Below are 17,870 nucleotides of genomic sequence, written 5' to 3' on the forward strand. Positions count from 1 at the left end.
TTCTGCAGGATGGCTGAGTTACCCCTCCCACCACACTGGCTCCTCAGGGCAGCGTTGGGCCTCATGCTGTAGGGTCAGCACGTGTCAGAGCCACCCGCTCCCCCACGTACCACATGCCTTCCAGCAATGTGGATGCACAGACCATTCCATTTCCCCAGGAGGGTCCTGATTTCAGGTGCTCTCTCATGGGCTCCCTGTGGGGAATCTGAAGCCCCTCCATCACCCCCCCTCTCCCAAGGCAGACGTAAATATAAAGTGGGGGTGAGACATACTACCCAGTTATCCTCTTAGTCTCTAAGGGTTACTCCACCCTGCTGAGAGCATGGAAACCAGAAATAAGTGGGTGATGCCTCTCACGTTAACTCCTGTCAGACCCTAGAGTGCATGGATGGAGTAGCTAGGGGCCGAGTGCCTTACAGCCCCTGCGTGTGCACTGGGGAGGAGCTGTCACAGAGGGAGCGGTGAGTATGGTGACAGCAGAAGCACCAGCATCAGTGGCAGAGTAGGGTCTGGATTTAGGGAGCTGGGCAGGCAGGACTGAAACAGCCCCCTCAACCCCAGAGAGGCAGCCAGGCAGAGGCTCCCCTTAGAGGAACCAGGAGTCTCAGGGTCACGCCTGCTCACGGCCGGTGGGCTCCAGTGCTTTCAGCGGTGACACCATGGCACTTTCCATGCTGTGGCTGAGATGGTGTTGCCAGCTTCTGCAATTTTATGACAAATCTCACAACATCCAGTGTTCTTTCTAAAGCCCCAGCTGCTGGAATCACAAATTGGTATGGGAATCTCAGCTTTTCTTTTTTGTTTTGTTTTAAAAAGAGTATGTTTCTAGCCCTCATGGTTGTGCAGAAGAGCTTGAAAACACCACTTGAGCACATCCTAAAGGCTCAGAGACCAGAAAGCGAATAAAAAGAACCCACATTATTATTATTATTATTATTATTATTAAAAAAACCTCATGACTGTTATGTCAGTCTCAGGATATTTGGGGACCTGACTCATGATTTTTGAGCATTTGGTGCTGGCAATACGGATTTCTCCCTCTCCCTCCACTTCACAGTGGGATCTGGGGTCCTCACTCCTCTTTCAGTGGCTGATGGAGGTTCCGATAGGTGACAGGATGTCAGCAAATAATATTTTTAAAAATCACAAACCCAAGTGTTTAACTTCAGCTTGATTTCTGCTTCAGTTTCACTAGGACTTAAAGACCCCTTAATGCTCGTTAAACTTTATTTTTACTGATTTTCTAGCATGCCTGTGGCTGTAGTAGAACAACTGGTATGATGGTGAGGGAACAAGGGTAGAACATAAAGACAAGTTTTTCATTCAGAATAAAAAGGATAGAATATGAAACAGGGAGAATGTATATTCATCAAATATGTAAACTGAGACATTGCATTACTTGTGTAAGATCTCTCTGTTTCTGGACCTTTAGTCTTAACAGATAGGACAATGCAAAATAGAGCCATTGCTTTGGTCACCACAGTTGTAAAATGACACACGTGCACATCCCTCTGCAGATGTTCGGAGCCCAGGAGAGTTGAGCTGTGCTCCTGCAGACCTCAGGAAGTAAGCAGAAAGGAGGGAATTGTCCACCCACCCTTCCAGCCCAGTTCTCCCTGTCCTCTGTCAAGACTATTTTAAATAAGGAACTTCTAAGACAACCCTTGATAAGATGGAGCGAAAGTACAGATCTATGATGTAATCGGATCATATTGGAGTTTTACAAAAACAAACAAACACATAATTCCAAACAACCAAACATTAGAAAATCAAAATTTGGAGTAAATATTTTTGTCTAGGAATTGGCACAAAGTGTTTTAAAATACAGTAGGATCTCAGAGTTACGAATACCAGAGTTATGAATTGATCAGTCAACCACACACCTCATTTGGAACTGGACATACACAATCAGGCAGCAGCAGAGACAAAAAAAAAAAAGCAAATACAGTACAGTACAGTACTGTGTTAAACACAAACTACTAAAAAAAATAAAGGGAAAGCACCATTTTTCTTCTGCAGTAAAGTTTCAGAGCTGTATTAAGTCAATGTTCAGTTGTAAACTTTTGAAAGAAAAACCTTAATGTTTTGTTCAGAGTTACGAACAACCTCCATTCCTGAGGTATTCGTAACTCTGAGGGTCTCGTGTATTGCAAATAATGAACAAATTTGTGAAAACCAGTCTACTAATGGACTGGTTCGGTAGGACATGTAGGTTCAGGATCAAGAATGCTGTTTAAAATAAAAAGCTACTTGGGCTTTCTACATCCAGTTTCTAAATCCAATCCCTCATAAGGATTTAGGGCTAGATCTACAAAGGGGTTTAGGTGTCTTCCTACCACTTAAATCCAAAATGCATACCCTCAAAACCCCTGCTCAGCTGCCACCTAAACTTGTAGGCATCTAAAGTCCCTGAGGGCATACATTTCTGCTGATAAAGTCCTTAAGTGCCTAAGAATTTGCCGCTGAGCATGCTCAAAGTTGGCTGATCCAGCTCACACCTGTAAGCCCCAGTGGGATCGTCATCTAGACATTGCCCTATCTTAGCTCCACAGCCTGACCCAGAAGGCATGCTCAGAGGCTGCCTGATAGATTTGGCCCTGTACAAAATGCCAGTTGAGAAGGGGGTACCTTCCTTTAAAATTACAACTTTAGCCCAGTGGTTAGAACACTAACCCAGGATGTAAGAGATGTTCAAACCCCCTTTTCTTCCCCCCTCTTGAAGTGGAACAGCAAACTGAACCCAGGTGTCCCTGCTCTCAGGTGAGTGATCTGAGCTATGGGATTCTTGAGTTGGCAGGGTTTTAGGTACCTATCACACTTTATCATTAGAAAGATAGGCACCTGGGGAATTTAGGCAGTGTGACAGTCTGCATCCCTATATTCACCCTTTTTACAAAACTATAATGGATTTTTTACAAAGTATGGCTGGTGAGGTATCATTTGAAAATTCATAATGTGCTGATCATTATTGTCTTGGTAAAATATGTGTGGCAACATTGTATGTAAAGTTATAAGATTCTACTGTATAACGTTACTGAGCTTTAATCAAAGTTTAGAAAAGCAGGCACAAACCGATTCTTCAAAGACAAAAGGCAAACTGATTCCTCAGCCAGGCATCAACAAAATCAGATGGACTATCACTTGCTAGGGAAAAGGGTATGAGCAAGAAATGTACATCTTGGCAAAGAAGCAGCTGGAAGTTCCATCTCCCCAGATTTTGTCTCCTGAACCCCAGCTGGAGATGATTCTCAAAGAAAAGGAAAAGGATAAAAGGGAAGAACAGAGGCCCCAAATGTTCTCTCCCTTCATCTCTACTCATGGCATCAACAACACCTGAAGGACAAGGAAATTAACACTGAACTGGGGGAGGAGTCTTGGCTGAAAGGATTCCAGCCAGTAAGATTTCTAAAGCATGTGGTGAGAGAAACCTTTGCTTTGAATTCATTTAGCTTGTTAAGTTAGGTATTAGTCTGCAATTTACCTTTTATTTCTTTGTAACCAATTTTGACTTTTATGCCTCATTACTTGTATTCACTTACAATCTTTCTGTAGTTAATAATACACTTGTTTTATTGTTTTATCGAAACCAGTGTGTTTGGATTGAAGTGTCTGGGGAACTTGAATTGAGACAACAAGGTTTCTATTAATGAAATGACAGACTTTATATGAGTTTGCATTGCCTAGGAGAATGCTGGGCAGTACAAGATGCACATTTCTGGGGAAAGTCTGGTACTGGGAATTTGCTGGTGTTACCCTGCAGTGTAATTCATGGTTGGCTGGCAATAGCACTCCTATAGTATAGCTAGGGGTGATTTACATGCTGGAGGCTGTGTGTGGGCAGACGAGACATGGTTGCTCTCACAGCAAAGCAGTGTAAAGGGCACCCCAGGTTGGAGAATTGAGGGGACACAGCTGTCCATCAGTCCAGACGGTACCCTGGGGAATATCATAGGCAGCTATAGGGTTAGGCAGCAGCTGAGTGAGGATTTTGAGGATCTAAATTTTGGACTTAGGTGCCTAAATGTGTATCCACATCTGATCTGCAAAAGTTGTTTGTGGCTTTGCAGGGCTCTAAAAAGCTCCACAGGTCACTACACAGCAAGCCCCCCATCCCCAGCTGCCCCTATTTCTCCCCAGAGACCTTCTGCCCCCGCCATACCTCCTTCCCCACTCTGAGTAGGAAGGCTACAATCCTGGGCCATCGTGTGCAGTGCCACCCTCCCAGTGGGTGCGGAGGAGGGCTCCAACACCCCTATGCAACTGCGGGAGCTGTAATGCATGCAGACCTGGCCCAGACAGAGAGTGGCAATAACTGCTGTCTTCATAGCACGTGCCCTTGCCGCCCACTAGTTTAAATTATAACACCACACCTCTTTCAAAATGGTACTTGGCTCACTCCCTTCTGGGAGTTGTAGTTTGCCTCCTCTGTCCATGCAAGCTGGGGACTACAATTCCCAGAATGTCCAGCAGGCTGTCCCCTGCTGCGTGATTCAGAGAACTGAGCTGAAGCCTGCAGGCTGTGTGACAGATTTCTCATTCTGGTGAGTCTGTGCATCCAATCTGCTCTCCGCAAAAATGGTCCACGGATATAAAGCGGATAACCACGGATTTGCAGGGCTCTAGCAGTTGGTGGTGTGCTCCAATATGAAGCTTAATCCAAGGCACTACAACTCCTGTATCCACAGTAAAACTGTGTTTAATCAGTAATTGTAATTGGTTTCATCAGTAATAATCCATTTCCCATTTTGAGATGGGAACTATTTAGCCACCACTTAGAAAACAAATTTGTTGCCATTTAAAGCAGCATATGGCTTCTATTCTCCCTTTAATCAGTTTGAATGCTAGAAGTGTGTTTTTCCTCTGAACAATAACCTTGATTTCATGATAATCAAACTGAATTGATAGCTAATTCTGTTTTGCGTTATATTGAATTTTAGAGCAGATCGTGGATTCTCAGACTTTCTCACTGTGTGGAACACATTTTAAAATACAGATTGTGCCTTGGACAAACTCTCCTCCCATTTATGACAGTATATAATCCTTGTGACAACAGCCACATATGTTTACATGCAAAAGTAATATTAGGAAAGTATCTAATTGACTTTTAGTGCAGGTTAGCAGATGAAAAGAAGGACCCGGTACCATGTGAGCTACCTGCTCTCCACAGACCAGCGTTCAAGTGACCACATTTTGAGAACTCTGATGCAGAGAATAATGCAGCTGAACTTTGGTTAAAATTCTTCAAATTTGCTAACCCTTTCTGAGGCTAATCCAAACCCATTAAAGTCAATGGGAATTGACTTAATTGGCTTTGGGCCAGGCAATTTCAGGCCCCAATTCAGCAAGATACTTAAGCACACATCTAACTTTAAGTATGTGAGTGATCACGTTGTCATGTGCATGTCACTTTGCTGGAGCAGGGCCCCAATGGAGAGTGCAGGCAGAGGCTAATCCACAAGTCATTCTTGCTATATGCTGTTGCCTCTTAGGACCTGGGAAGGCAGGAGTTTCAAAGAGGCTTTCAGTGAACATGAACAATTCGTGTGACACATTCCAGACGTTCTGTTGCTCTGTATTAGAGGATTCCTGTTTTAAATTATTGATAAATATGAAAGTTCAGTGTGTTTACAAACAGGGTGGGAAACTCACTCATCTCTGGCGGAATGAGAGAATAGTTGTATAGTGCATAGTAGGAGTGTGTAACTAATGAAATTGTTTACTACATAGATTTCTGAATCTATACTCTGCCCGGTCCATCGGTGGCAAGAATTACAATGGGTCCCTGTATCACAACTTTAGCACTTTCATGGATGTCCTAAATTATGATTTATCACCATCATTGGTAAGGTCATAAGATACAAAATTATATCAATGCTAAAGGTACAGGGTTGTAACTAAACACAGCTATTTGCCTTAATGCACCAGCGTTTTACAATCTAAGTTAGGGGCTAGCATTTCATTTAATTTCCATTCGTCTAAATTGGGAAGATGTCCCCTGCATTCAATGGAGTTAGTATGGATTGGTTTCTGTAACACCTGTAGCCTCAGGGCGTGAGGAGGAAGTCCTCCTACAGCATTGCATGGATGTTACCTCAACAATATGGACTAAGGGATGAGGAACATAAGGCAACTGAGATATAAACAGAGAGTCTCCTCTCACTGGTTACAATAACTATGTAAGCTGCAGTCAAATAGCTAGAAAGGGAAGACACACACATCTGGGATTGGAAGGAACTATTCAAGTTTATGTGATTATTCCCCTGCAGAGCTGCAAGGGTCATTGAAAGGTTGGGCCAACTGCCATGTAAATGGGACCTATTCATGTGCTAACCTAACATACCTTGCTGACCCAACTTTTCAGAATCCGGTTCTCATTCGTTGTTAACATTTTTTTACTTGTTTACACCAGTACTTTCAATTTTAACTAATTCCCCGTTCTCTTTTTACTTTTCACAGCTCACCTCCAAACCTCTCTAAAAAACCAAAACCAAATCCCTTTTCAGACAAGTTTTCTTTGGAATTTCAAAGAACTTTAGTTAATTCTATTTCTACTTGATTCTTTCCATGTACTTTATACACATTGAACTCTCGATGCAATAAGACCTTTTCAAAGATGAGGAGACTCCCAACAAGATTTCATGCTTCGGCACTCACAAAATAATGTACATGTGTTAAAAATTACCTTTAAAATATTTTGGCTGTGCTTATTCACATACTGGTCGCCCTGCACACTGTATAGCAGACAAATTAAGTGAGATCTGAATTGTGTGCTCGTGCACTGGTGAATGTGTGGCTGGATATGCCCAGATCTCCCTCTGTGCCAAAGCCATAGAAAGTGTGAATTTGTTACAGCCCCCAGCTAGAGATCCATGTATCTTTAGCTCAAATAGTAGCAGCTCATGCTTTTAGATCTGGAGGTCCCTGATTCAGTCCACAGTGTGTCAGCCACTGTCACCTTAGCACATTGGATTGGCTTAAGTCTAATTTGTGACTGAAAGGACATGTGGCCATGTTGCCATAGCTGACGCTGGAGTTGGAGGCCCCTTAATATAAATGAGATCTGCCAGCAGGGTGTTCTCAACTTTGCAGTTTGCACCTCCCATGGCCTGCCAGAGCTCAGACTCCTTCAGCTTAAAGGAATACTTCAAAACCCTTTTTTTTTTTTTTCACTCAGGCATTCGAAGACTGGATGGCTAAGGGATGGAAGATTCTATGCACATTTGTTTAGGCATGGCCAGTCCTTTCTGTTATCTCCTATTGTGCATTTTAATGTATGGGATAGGTGCCCCGTGCATAGGAAAGACACTGATAGGTTTTTTTATAAATTTGAAGAAAAGAAGTAAAACAGAGTGGGTTAGAGGAAAATGCAAACAGGACAATATGGGCTCATTTCTGCCCTCATTTTCACAGGCAGTTGCCCCTTTATAAGTGAGAACTGAATTAGGCTATGGGAAAGATGGATGCCTCAGATTAGGCTCCTGAGTCCATAGTTAGGCTCCTAAATAATGATACCTAACTCTTGTATGGCGTTTTCATCAGTAGATGAATAAATATGATAAATAAGTGTGAGGTGGGAGTCTGGGAGGGTCCCAGAGTTTGGGCTGCAGCCCGAGCCCGAACATGTACACAACAACTAAACAGCCCGTTAGCCTGAGCTCTGTAAGCCTGAGTCAGCTGGCATGGGCCAGGCACAGGTGTCTAATTGCAGTGTAGACATATTCTTAGGCATTGCTGTAATACTTATAAATAACAGTACTACTAATAAAGCTCCCATGAATTTCAGGAGGGACTACTGGATGCTCAGCATCTGGCCACTTATTTTAGATGCTTCAGCATGGACTCAGGAACCTAATTTTAGGCTCCCAGGTTTGAAAATCTTGGCCTGTGTTTTTACTTTATGTTGTATAGTATCTCAGTTCCTAAGAAATACATAACAGCCCAATCTGCACTACAAATAAAATGACTGGAAGTACTCCCCAGCTGGAGTCTAATCATACAGAAAGCCAGGTAATAGCAGTTTTAGATCTTGATAATAATTCACCTGAAGAACAATAACAGCTCACTAACAATCAAGTGTAGAGTTGCCCTGCAGATCTGCAATACATGGTGAGCTGCCTGTCTGTAGTCTCTAATTACAAACACATCCAGTTTAATAAACACAAAGGCAATGTGCTGTGTGTTAATACCATAACAAACCTATTACCTAGTTTCAGCCTTTCCCTTGCAAACTCCCACTTGCTGGCATCAAATGGAAGACGTTCACATTGTTCATCTAAGGGGACTTCATCAGGATCCATTATGATTGACAGGTAATTGGTCTTTATTTCAGAAGAATAAGGCTAGGAAATCAAGAACATTTCAAAGTCACCACCAAATGGAAAACAGTAGTGGGCAGCAGCTTCTGGTTTTGGTCAAGGTTTGCAAGTTGATTATATCTGACAGATGCATGTAAAGCACCCCCCACCGTAAGGACGTATGTTTCACACTCCAATATACAATTGGTTAAAAATTCTGTTGTTTAATGTTGTGACATTTTTATTTTTATACCAGCCCTTTCTCCACCTTTTTCTTATACATGACACTGTCCATTTCTCCAGTTAAATCCATATAAATTCTCACGCAAATAATTGCCATGGGATATAGACGCTGTACTTTAAAGAAGTAAGAAGTATTTTCAGAAACTGACTAACCACCATTGCTGAAAATAACTTTTGCTGAATGATTGTACAAAAAAAACCCCAAAACCACCCCCCAACAACCCCTCTGCCACCCCCACTCCTCTCCACCCCCACTAGTACATGCAACAGATGGAGTTTAACTTTCAGTGTTTTTTTTATTTTATGAATTCAACAAAAAAAAGTCAGATGTGGTTTGAGCTGTGCAAGACTTGGACTTAGTCTGCAATACACTGAACTGTACGTTACTCAGAAATTCTGGATTGTCATTTCTGACAACTCTGTTGGAATTATTGGGCTACTAAGGGAATTAATGAAAACCCAGATTCAGACAGATTACTTCAGGTCTTAATGAGTTTTTGGCCCAGAAAAGCATCCTCCCCAAAACAAACAAATTGCTGCCTTCCCATGAGAAATGTAAGGAATCGTCTTCCTTCTAAAGGTTTATAGCTGTACACCAGTTTACATTTTGAAACTTATTTTCTTCTGTGAGCATGCAGAGTTACCAACCACCTCAGCTAGATTTCTGCATAGTCCTAGGAAGTGCTTGTATTTGTGTGGAAAAGGAGAAATCTCGGCCTGTATAAAGTCTGATTTCATCGCTATGGGCTGGAAGTTGTGCAAGCTTCATGGAAATGAGCATCAGGGCGCTTTCCATCAAGCCATGCCAAAACAGCAATGGACTATTGTCCCCGACATCTTACACCCACATCCACATACTTCCAATTCGTACTCAAGCTGCTCTGAAGCTTGCAGCTCACCTCCTCCATTGCCAGGAATTGTCCTCCTTCCTGCAAGCGTTCTCACTACATTGCTTAAAAGGGAAAATGCACACGCTGTAAGTAGGACCACCTCGGGCAGAGAAGCATGTTGAAAATTATGGGCAACTTCCTGACTCTTGTTTCAGCTGCCTTGTGCTGCCCAAAGCACCCAGTCAGCTTCCCTAAAAGGACAACTGAGGATCCCTCCAAAGGAGGGGAATCCTTAAGTGGCACAAAGTCTGCAATATTTGCTTCGGACCTGCTGCCGCTTTCTACAGAGAGGGTGTGCCTGGACAGGAATGAGGAAAGGCCAGAGCACATGTGCGCCAGCTGATCCATTTTGCACTTCTCCAGCTGGCACAACTTAGAAACAGCTCTTAGGCTGTCACGTCGGGTCCCAGGATCAGAGAAGCAGATAAATGGCATAGAGCTGCCTTCTCCCACCTTGGCTGCACTGAGCACCAAATCCTGGGCACTGCTGGAGATTCAGCCCTATATTTGTAGTAAAAGTGGAAGTAAAAGTGTGACACAGAGCAAATACATGTCAGGGAGAGGGAGGTGTGTATGACTTTAAGAAGATGCTCTATTTCTCTGACAGCGTGAAATCGTTCTTGATGTGATAGCTGCTGTAGCTACCACATTTCTGCCTGAGCCCTAAATATGAAGTTTTAGCTTAGAGCTAATTTTTATATTCCAGCCATAAATCTCTAAGACTAGGGATTTATAACAGAAACTTAGACAGCCTTAAATAGGCAATACTGAAGGGAAACTTTTGGATTGGAAGAGACCATTACTATGTTACCTAGAAGCTGGCCTCCCTTGTTTTGTGGCAAGTCTGGGCAGCAAACCCAAACTTTCCTGCAGCTCTTTTTCCCATGGTTTAATTGCTCTTACAGTTAAGGTTTTTCATAATACTTAACCATTTCCCAACTGTTTAGTGCCATTACTAATTATTCTGTCCTTAATGACATGTGGGAATAATTGGTCCTTATCCCCTTTATAAGATCTCTTTACCGATTTGTAGTCCGTTATAGTTCCCTTCTATCCTCACTCTTCTTTTCGCTAGACTTAAACGTGCCAGGTTCTCTTTATTTCAGTGTGTGTATATGTGTGCATGCACATATGTAGTGTAGGAGTGGAAAGAGAGGGAGAATACACATTGAAATACAGTGACCGAAACAATGGTTTTAAAGGTCTGATCCTGCATTCCCACAAAATCAATGGCCGTTTTCAGTGTCCAAAACAAAATGCAGCACTGGGCCTTAAATTGCCTCAGGGCAGGTTTACACTTAATAGACTGCATCCGGAGCGCTTAAGTGAAGATGCTACCATGCCAACAGGAGAGCTTCTCCTGTCAGGGTAGTTATTCCACCACCCTGAAAGGTGGAAGCTCTGTTGATGGGAGAATCTCTCCTGCAGACATAGCACTGCTTACACCAGGTGTTAGGGCGGTAGAACTATGACACTCAGGGGAGTGGATGTTTCACACCCCTCAGTGATGTAGTTATACCAATATAAGTCTGTAGTGCAGACCTGTCCTAAGATCCCCCTTTTTTTTTAAGGCATGGGCTGAAGAGTACTCCTGGGGCATTCTGTGCCAAAAAATTAAAAATGCTGTGCACAATATTTTAAAATTCTGCAGAATGTTGCAAATTTTATTTCTCAAAATAACACACATAATCACGCCGGTTTCAATTATTTTGGTAATTTATTTCAAAATACCTGTCAGCAAATATGTCTGTAACAATACGGACACACACCAAAATCCCTCTGGGAGTGGAGAGTTAAAGAAACCCCTATGACAACCCAATTCCTGTTTCTCTACCCCCTTCCCTCCCAGAGCCTAGTCGGGGGGACAGATACCCACAACCTCTCCCCTCCGGAGCCCAGCTGTGGTGCCTCCCCCAGCCAATAAACTCAAGCCCTCTCCCCCTGAGCCCAGCCATGGCCCCCCCTGCCCAGATACCCACACCCCCTCCTCCCCAGAGCCCAGCCATAGGGACCTCCAGCACAGATACCTGCACCTCTTCCCCCCAAAGCCCAGCTGTGGAACCCTCCCTTGCCCAGACGCCCGCACGCCCTCTCCCGCAAAGCTCAGGGATCCAGAGGGAGAAACAGACTGATGCTCGGTCCCAGGCTTGCACAGAGTTTCCTGCGCACCGCCCTCTCCTTCCCTCAGGGCATGCTGGGAACTGCAGCTGCCAGGAACCCTCTAGCTCCCTCCCCCTCCCCCAGCAGTGTCTTCTATGTGCAAGCTGGGCTCTGCCGAGTCCAGTGGCCCATAGTGGCAGCCAGCAGCACTGCAGCCCATTTCTGTGGGGGAAAGGAAATTCTGAATGCACATTAATTTCTGCAAAATTCTGCATTGCACAGTGGTGCAGAATTCCTCCAGGAGAAGAAGAGGCAACATCTTATAATCAGACTTTGACTTGATTTGCCTAAACTTGCTCAGACATGAAGACTGTAGGCCTGAGTGGTCTACACTTAAAATTTAGGTTGACATAGCTACATTGTTCAAGGGTATGAAAATGCCACACACCCTAGTGGTGTTGTATAGAATCTGGGACACACTTTAGGATATTATGAATACCAGTGTTGTAAAATTGCAATGAGTTGTGCCAGATATGCCGTGTGAGGTATCTGCGAAAATGTTATAATTTGCCAAGTCTGATAATTTTGTTTATATGTATCATCTTTGTACTATGAGTTACAGATATGTAGGGCATATCTGTATTTCTAAATGATACCCCCAGACAGAATGGCAACAACACTGAGCCGGCTTGATGGACCACCAAGGGCCATCAACTATACAATGAACCTATTGAAAGGAACCAGGAACTACACCTTACAACTCAGCAAGGCATGTAGGGGCATGCCAATGGACAGAACTCTAAGGTTTTTCCATGCCATGTGCTGGACAGCTTGTGTTTGGAACAAAGGGAGTACGAGCCACATGGCAAAAGGAATATATAAGCAGCTGCATCATCTCCATTTTGTCTTCAGTCCTGCTTCTTACCTCTGGAGGAACTTGGCTACAAACTGAAGCTCTGAACAAAGGACTGAATGACCCATCTAAGCTGTGGATGTGTTCCAGAGGGACTTTCAAGCCAGCAAACTCACCAATACTGCTAAGAACCTGATATATGGACTTGGAAGTCTTTTTGTATGTATGTTATTGCTTTACTATTTGACATCTCTCTTCTTGTTCTTTCCTTTTTCTTTATCATAAACCTTTAATTGTAGACACTAAAGGATTGGCTGGCAGGGTGGTATTTTGGATAAGATCCAAGATAATATTGACCTGGCAATGTGGCTGGCCCTTTGGGGTCAGAAGAACATTTTGTATAGTGAGCAGAGTTTTAAAACAGTTTCTCACTGTACTGGACTTAGGTGCAGATTGGGTGCCAGAGAACTGGAATGCAAGAAGGGGACTGTGTGATTTCTTTCTTTCTTTTTTTCTTTCTTTTTTCTTCTTGATAACCAGTGTGGAGAATCAGAAGCACAGTCTGTGACTGGTTGGGGAGTTTAACTTTAGTGTTACCCACCAGTCTTGGGAGTACCTGCTCTCTCCTTTGCAACCTGCCCTGACCTTGGCATTTCCTTTGAGGGCTGCCCTAGGCACCACTGGGTCACAACCCCATAGAGATGTAGCTGTGCCAACCTAACCTCCAATGTGGCCACAGCTAGGTCAATGGGAAAATGCTTCTGTCAACCTAGTTACCATCATTGGGAGGTGGAGTTCCTACAGCGACATAAAACCCTCTTCCATCGGTATAGGCAGAATCTATACTACGGGATTATGCCAACATAGCTAAAGCGCCATAGCTATGCCGGAATAGCCTCTATAGCATAGACACAGCCTCGGTTAAACAAAGGTTACTTAACACCACTGTGGCAGTTTAAAGGGGCCTTAAAGTGGGCACAAACTACATTTTACATTCACTCTAAGGCCCTTTGACGCGTTCAGATCTCTGTAAAGGGGCCTTAGTGCTTTTCTACACACACACAGTTGCACTGGTTTCATTATACCAGTGTAGTCAAGGGGGTATAACTTCCCCTAGGCTCCCTCCCCAGTACAGCACTTACAGCGGTGCGGCAGCACTGTTTCACCGCTTGTGGTGGAGACGCTGCAAGCCGATGGGCGAGAACAACCCTGTTGGCTTAATAACTCCTGCCTCCGCGAGAGGTGGTAGCTATGTCCCGCAGACATCATGCCTGCTACACCAGTGCTTAGGTCAGTATAATTTACGTCGCTCAAGGGCATGGATTATTCACACCCCTGAGTGCCATAAGCTATACCGTCGTGGAGACGAGGCTTTTGGACACAGTTATATTGGTATAAAAGTGCTTTATAGCAGTGTAGCTACGCCTCCCAGGGAAGGGGAATGAGCTACGCCAGTACAAGGCACCTTTTATACACAGTAGAGGTGATACTGGTACAGGTGTTTCTGTAAAAACAAATCACACCCCAAAGTGACATAGTTACACCAGTGCAAAGACCAGGCCTTACCGGTCCCTGTTCTTCTATTTACCCCGAAGAGTCAACATTCACAGGCACTTAGGCCGGATCCTCAAAGGTGTCTACACCAGCACTGTTGTCAGCAAAACTTTTGTCAGTCAGGGGTGTGAAAAAACCACACCCCTGGCCAACATACGTTTGACCCGCAGAAGTGCCGGTGTGGACAGCGTTATGTTGGCGGGAGACACTCTCCTGCCAACATAGCTACCACTGCTCATGAGGGATGGTTTAATTACACCAGCAGGAGAGAGCTCTCCTGCCAGCATAGAGCAGCTCCATGAAAGACCTTACAGCAGCACGGCTGCAGCCATACAGCTGCGCCGCTGTAAGCTCGGTAGTGTAGACATAGCCTAACTCCGGCTGAAATCAATAGGAGTTGTGTGTGTAAACATCTTTGAGGCTCTAGACCGTAGCAGCTGATTCACTCCTGCTTTGCACCTTCTGTCGCATTAGCATTTTGCACCTACTTTGCACCTGGTGTAGAGGACCAGGTGAATTAATGTAATGTTCATGAATCTCATTTGACATAGGAACATTTTCTAACCAGAGCAAATGCCAGTGAGAAAAGGGGAGCAGGGGGAAGCTTAGTAATTAGTCATTCTTACCCTTTTCAGCTTGCGTATAAAGAGTGTTAATAGGAGCCAGAAGAGCGTAGCAGCCACACAGGTACATGTCAGAGTTATTAGCTCCAGGTTTGATCTCTCTGCTGTTCCTGGGGAAATGAAGCAACAAACATTTTATAGATCTACACTCAGAACACCAGAGTTTGCTTTCCCTTGGCATTTAAAATGTATCTGAAGAACATATCAGTAACGACCAACTTCCTTTCCAGAGATGTTAATGACTCTCAGAATGTAGAAAAATTCACCCCCTGGACAAAACCCACTGCAATAAACACATTGAAATGAAACTCTTGACACCCTTGCTGGAGAGCTTGCTAACGCAGAGCTCAATCCTTTTGAGGGGTTGGGGAGATACCATAGGACAGGCAGCAGGATGCTAAGAGGTGGCTCACTTGCCTGTGACATTAGAGATGTGACTATGGAGTACCCTTTTTTCAAGAAACTGGTTGCTGTGCTCTCTATTCCCATTGCAGGGAGGAGAGCTTAACAGCATTGCCCCAGCTATGACCAGCCTTGGCCCTCAGTGTACAGTCCCGGGTGTGACTCCCACTGACATCAGTGATGTGGGGGTCAGATCCCACATGTGCCTTCCCAAGCAGCACCCCCTCTATACATGTGCTGGCTGGCAGGGTCACACCCTTAGGGTAGGTCTGCACTGCAGTTAGACAACCACAGCTGGCTCATGCCAGCTGACTCAGGCTCGCAGGGCTCAGACTGTGGGACTGTTTCATTGCTGTATAGACTTCTGGGCTTGGGCTGAAGGCCGGGCTCTAGGACTCTGGGAGTGGAAGGGCCCTGGAGTTCAGGCTCCAGCCCAAACCTGTAAGTCTATCCTGCAGTGAAACAGCCCTGCAGCCCAAGTCAGCTGGCATGGGCCAGCCGCAAGATTTTATTTACAATGTAGACATACCCGTAGTGAACCTAGGGAGAAAGTTGATCCAAATAATGCAGAAATTACAAATGGGAAAAATGGGAGCAGGAAGAAAATATTAAAACTTCTAAATCTGGAAAATAGTCAATCTCACTGATGGTGCTTTAAAAATATCCAGAATAAAATTTCATTTCATACTGCTCCTTTGGGGGCTCAAAAAATGTCTTCAAAGCAGAATGTTTTGCAAATGCTGTGATCATGTCACAATAATACACTTCCTTATTGGTAGCAAACGCGAAAACCCACGCTCTGCCCCTTATTGTGATACGCTCACAATTCCGACTCAAGTGCACAGCTTTCAGACCGAGAGACAGGGAACACGGCACAGCATTCTGAACACGAGTTCACTCTTTTTTGCTGGCCATACTTGCAGCAGTGTCAAAGCTTGGCACTATTCCTGACAATTGAAAGAGGAAGGAGTGATGTCTCACTGGTGGGCCGATGGGGTAACCAAGGAGTATGCGGTGCCTTGTTTTAGGCAAGTCTGCAGAGCTTTGTTCGGCGTTTGAATTGTTTTCTGCAGCGGTGACAAGTCTGCTGTGCAGGAATTGTGAAGGTGATAATCAGATTCCTGCTCATGTCCAATATTTAAAAGACTCCTCAGGCTTGTCCCTATTGGAGCTATGAAAGTAAGTTCTAGCAAAATAAAAAATATGAATACAACTACAAACTGGGATTCAAGGCATTTATTCTTCCAAACCCTGGGATGTGATTAATTTCTCTCAGGTGTGAGTACTTAAAAAAACAACAACTCCATTTCAAATACAACGCAAATGATGCTTTCCTTTATAATGTTGTTATGACAAATGTGCTGTGAGCTGCAGACTAATACAGCTAGATTGTCCTCTAACATAACACAGGACCTTCTCCAGACTGTGTATTTACACATCCATATTCTTGTTTATCCTGTGAACGTGACTCAGTGCCTGTGCAGGTGACAAGAAACCGTTTCTGACATTTATTCAGCAGCAGCTGGAGGGGAAAGAGTGTCTGCCACCATTTTTTAACACAGAAATCACTGCACCCACAAGCTGACGTGCAGCCAGTTCCTGGTGGACTGCAGCAGCTTTTTCACCGCTACGGTTTGCTCTGCAATTGTTAAGGAGTGAAGTGAAGAAGGATAGTGTATCCATTTGAAACTGCAAGGACAATTTAGGTCAGTAGAATATCATTATCCACGCTGGGATTCAGCTCAAGTAGCAGATTTAAGAACGCTGCTCTTGTGACAGGTTTCAGAGTAGCAGCCGGGTTAGTCTGTATAGCAAAAAGAACAAGGAGGACTTGTGGTACCTTAGAGACTAAGAAATTTATTTGAGTATAAGCTTTCGTGAGCTACAGCTCACTTCATCAGATGCTGTAGCCCACGAAAGCTTATGCTCAAATAAATTTGTTAGTCTCTAAGGTGCCACAAGTCCTCCTTGTTTTTTCTGCTCTTGTGAAGAAGTCACAGCCTCTGTCGTGACCACAGGTAGTTAGGATGTCAGTTTCACTTCTCATCCTGACTATTTTATCTCTCGTCTGCAAGACAGCACATCCACGAGTGCAGTATGGGGAATGCCACGCGGTGTCACTGGTTCAGCACTGAACCAGAAACACCAGTACCATTTCCAGCAGCTCCCAAGACTTTTCCATCCATGCACTGATCTGATCTATCCCTGCTTAGCTTGGGCAGTCTACTGAGACAACAGCCCAAGGCAGCATGGAATCAGACTAATGACCGCCCACCATACACTCAGAGAGACAATTTATTTCATAGCCATACAAACAAAATGTAAGAGTCTAAGTTTCACCTCCCGTTAAAGTTGGGGAAACACTCCCATTGACTCCAGTGAGCGTTGGATTGGGCCCCTTTGCACAAGTGTTTGTCAATATACAAAATGTGCAAATAAGTAACAAACTATTGTCATGAGTTCAGTCCAGCTGAATAAAGTCCAGCACAATTCATAGTTCCTTTGTCGTATCTCTGAGAGTCACATAAAGCTGTCCAGAGGCAGCTTTAAACCAAGATACATTACTGTTTATTTATTTGGGTGGAAGCCTGAATTTAATTGGGTATAAATTGTAAAACTAGCTCCTTCTTTTACACCTAGACCCCTTTTTACATCATCCTACTCCTTCATAAACTAGCTACTTAACTGAGACACGCCCCTCTGCAGTGTGCATAATACCTGCAGAGTCAAACTTCAGTGAGAGGACTTTATTAAACGGTTCTCCAGCTGGAGGTCTGAGCAGTGTGACAAGTGGCTGAACTGACCCCTAAGTGCAAGCTGCAATTAGTAGCTCGCACGCACTCCTTCCACAGCAAACATCCACTGAAAACCTTTTGCACCATTTAAAAGGATCTTTTTGTCCATATGTAGG

General features: G+C 44.1%; 1 protein-coding gene across 1 annotated transcript in view; it reads right to left on the minus strand.

Annotated features, from left to right (window-relative positions):
• Positions 1 to 17,870, minus strand: part of FLT1 (fms related receptor tyrosine kinase 1) — a 138,497-nt gene that overhangs the window by 20,750 nt on the left and 99,877 nt on the right. Inside the window, exons 16-17 of the mRNA XM_084639523.1 lie at positions 14,561 to 14,667; positions 8,204 to 8,339 (exon numbers count right to left, since the gene is read on the minus strand). Of these exons, the coding sequence (XP_084495649.1) occupies positions 8,204 to 8,339; positions 14,561 to 14,667 (243 nt within the window). The remainder of the gene's footprint in view (positions 1 to 8,203; positions 8,340 to 14,560; positions 14,668 to 17,870) is intronic.

This window comes from Lepidochelys olivacea, assembly GCF_965140295.1.
Source record: "Lepidochelys olivacea isolate rLepOli2 genome assembly, chromosome: 1".
NCBI lineage: Eukaryota > Metazoa > Chordata > Testudines > Cheloniidae > Lepidochelys > Lepidochelys olivacea.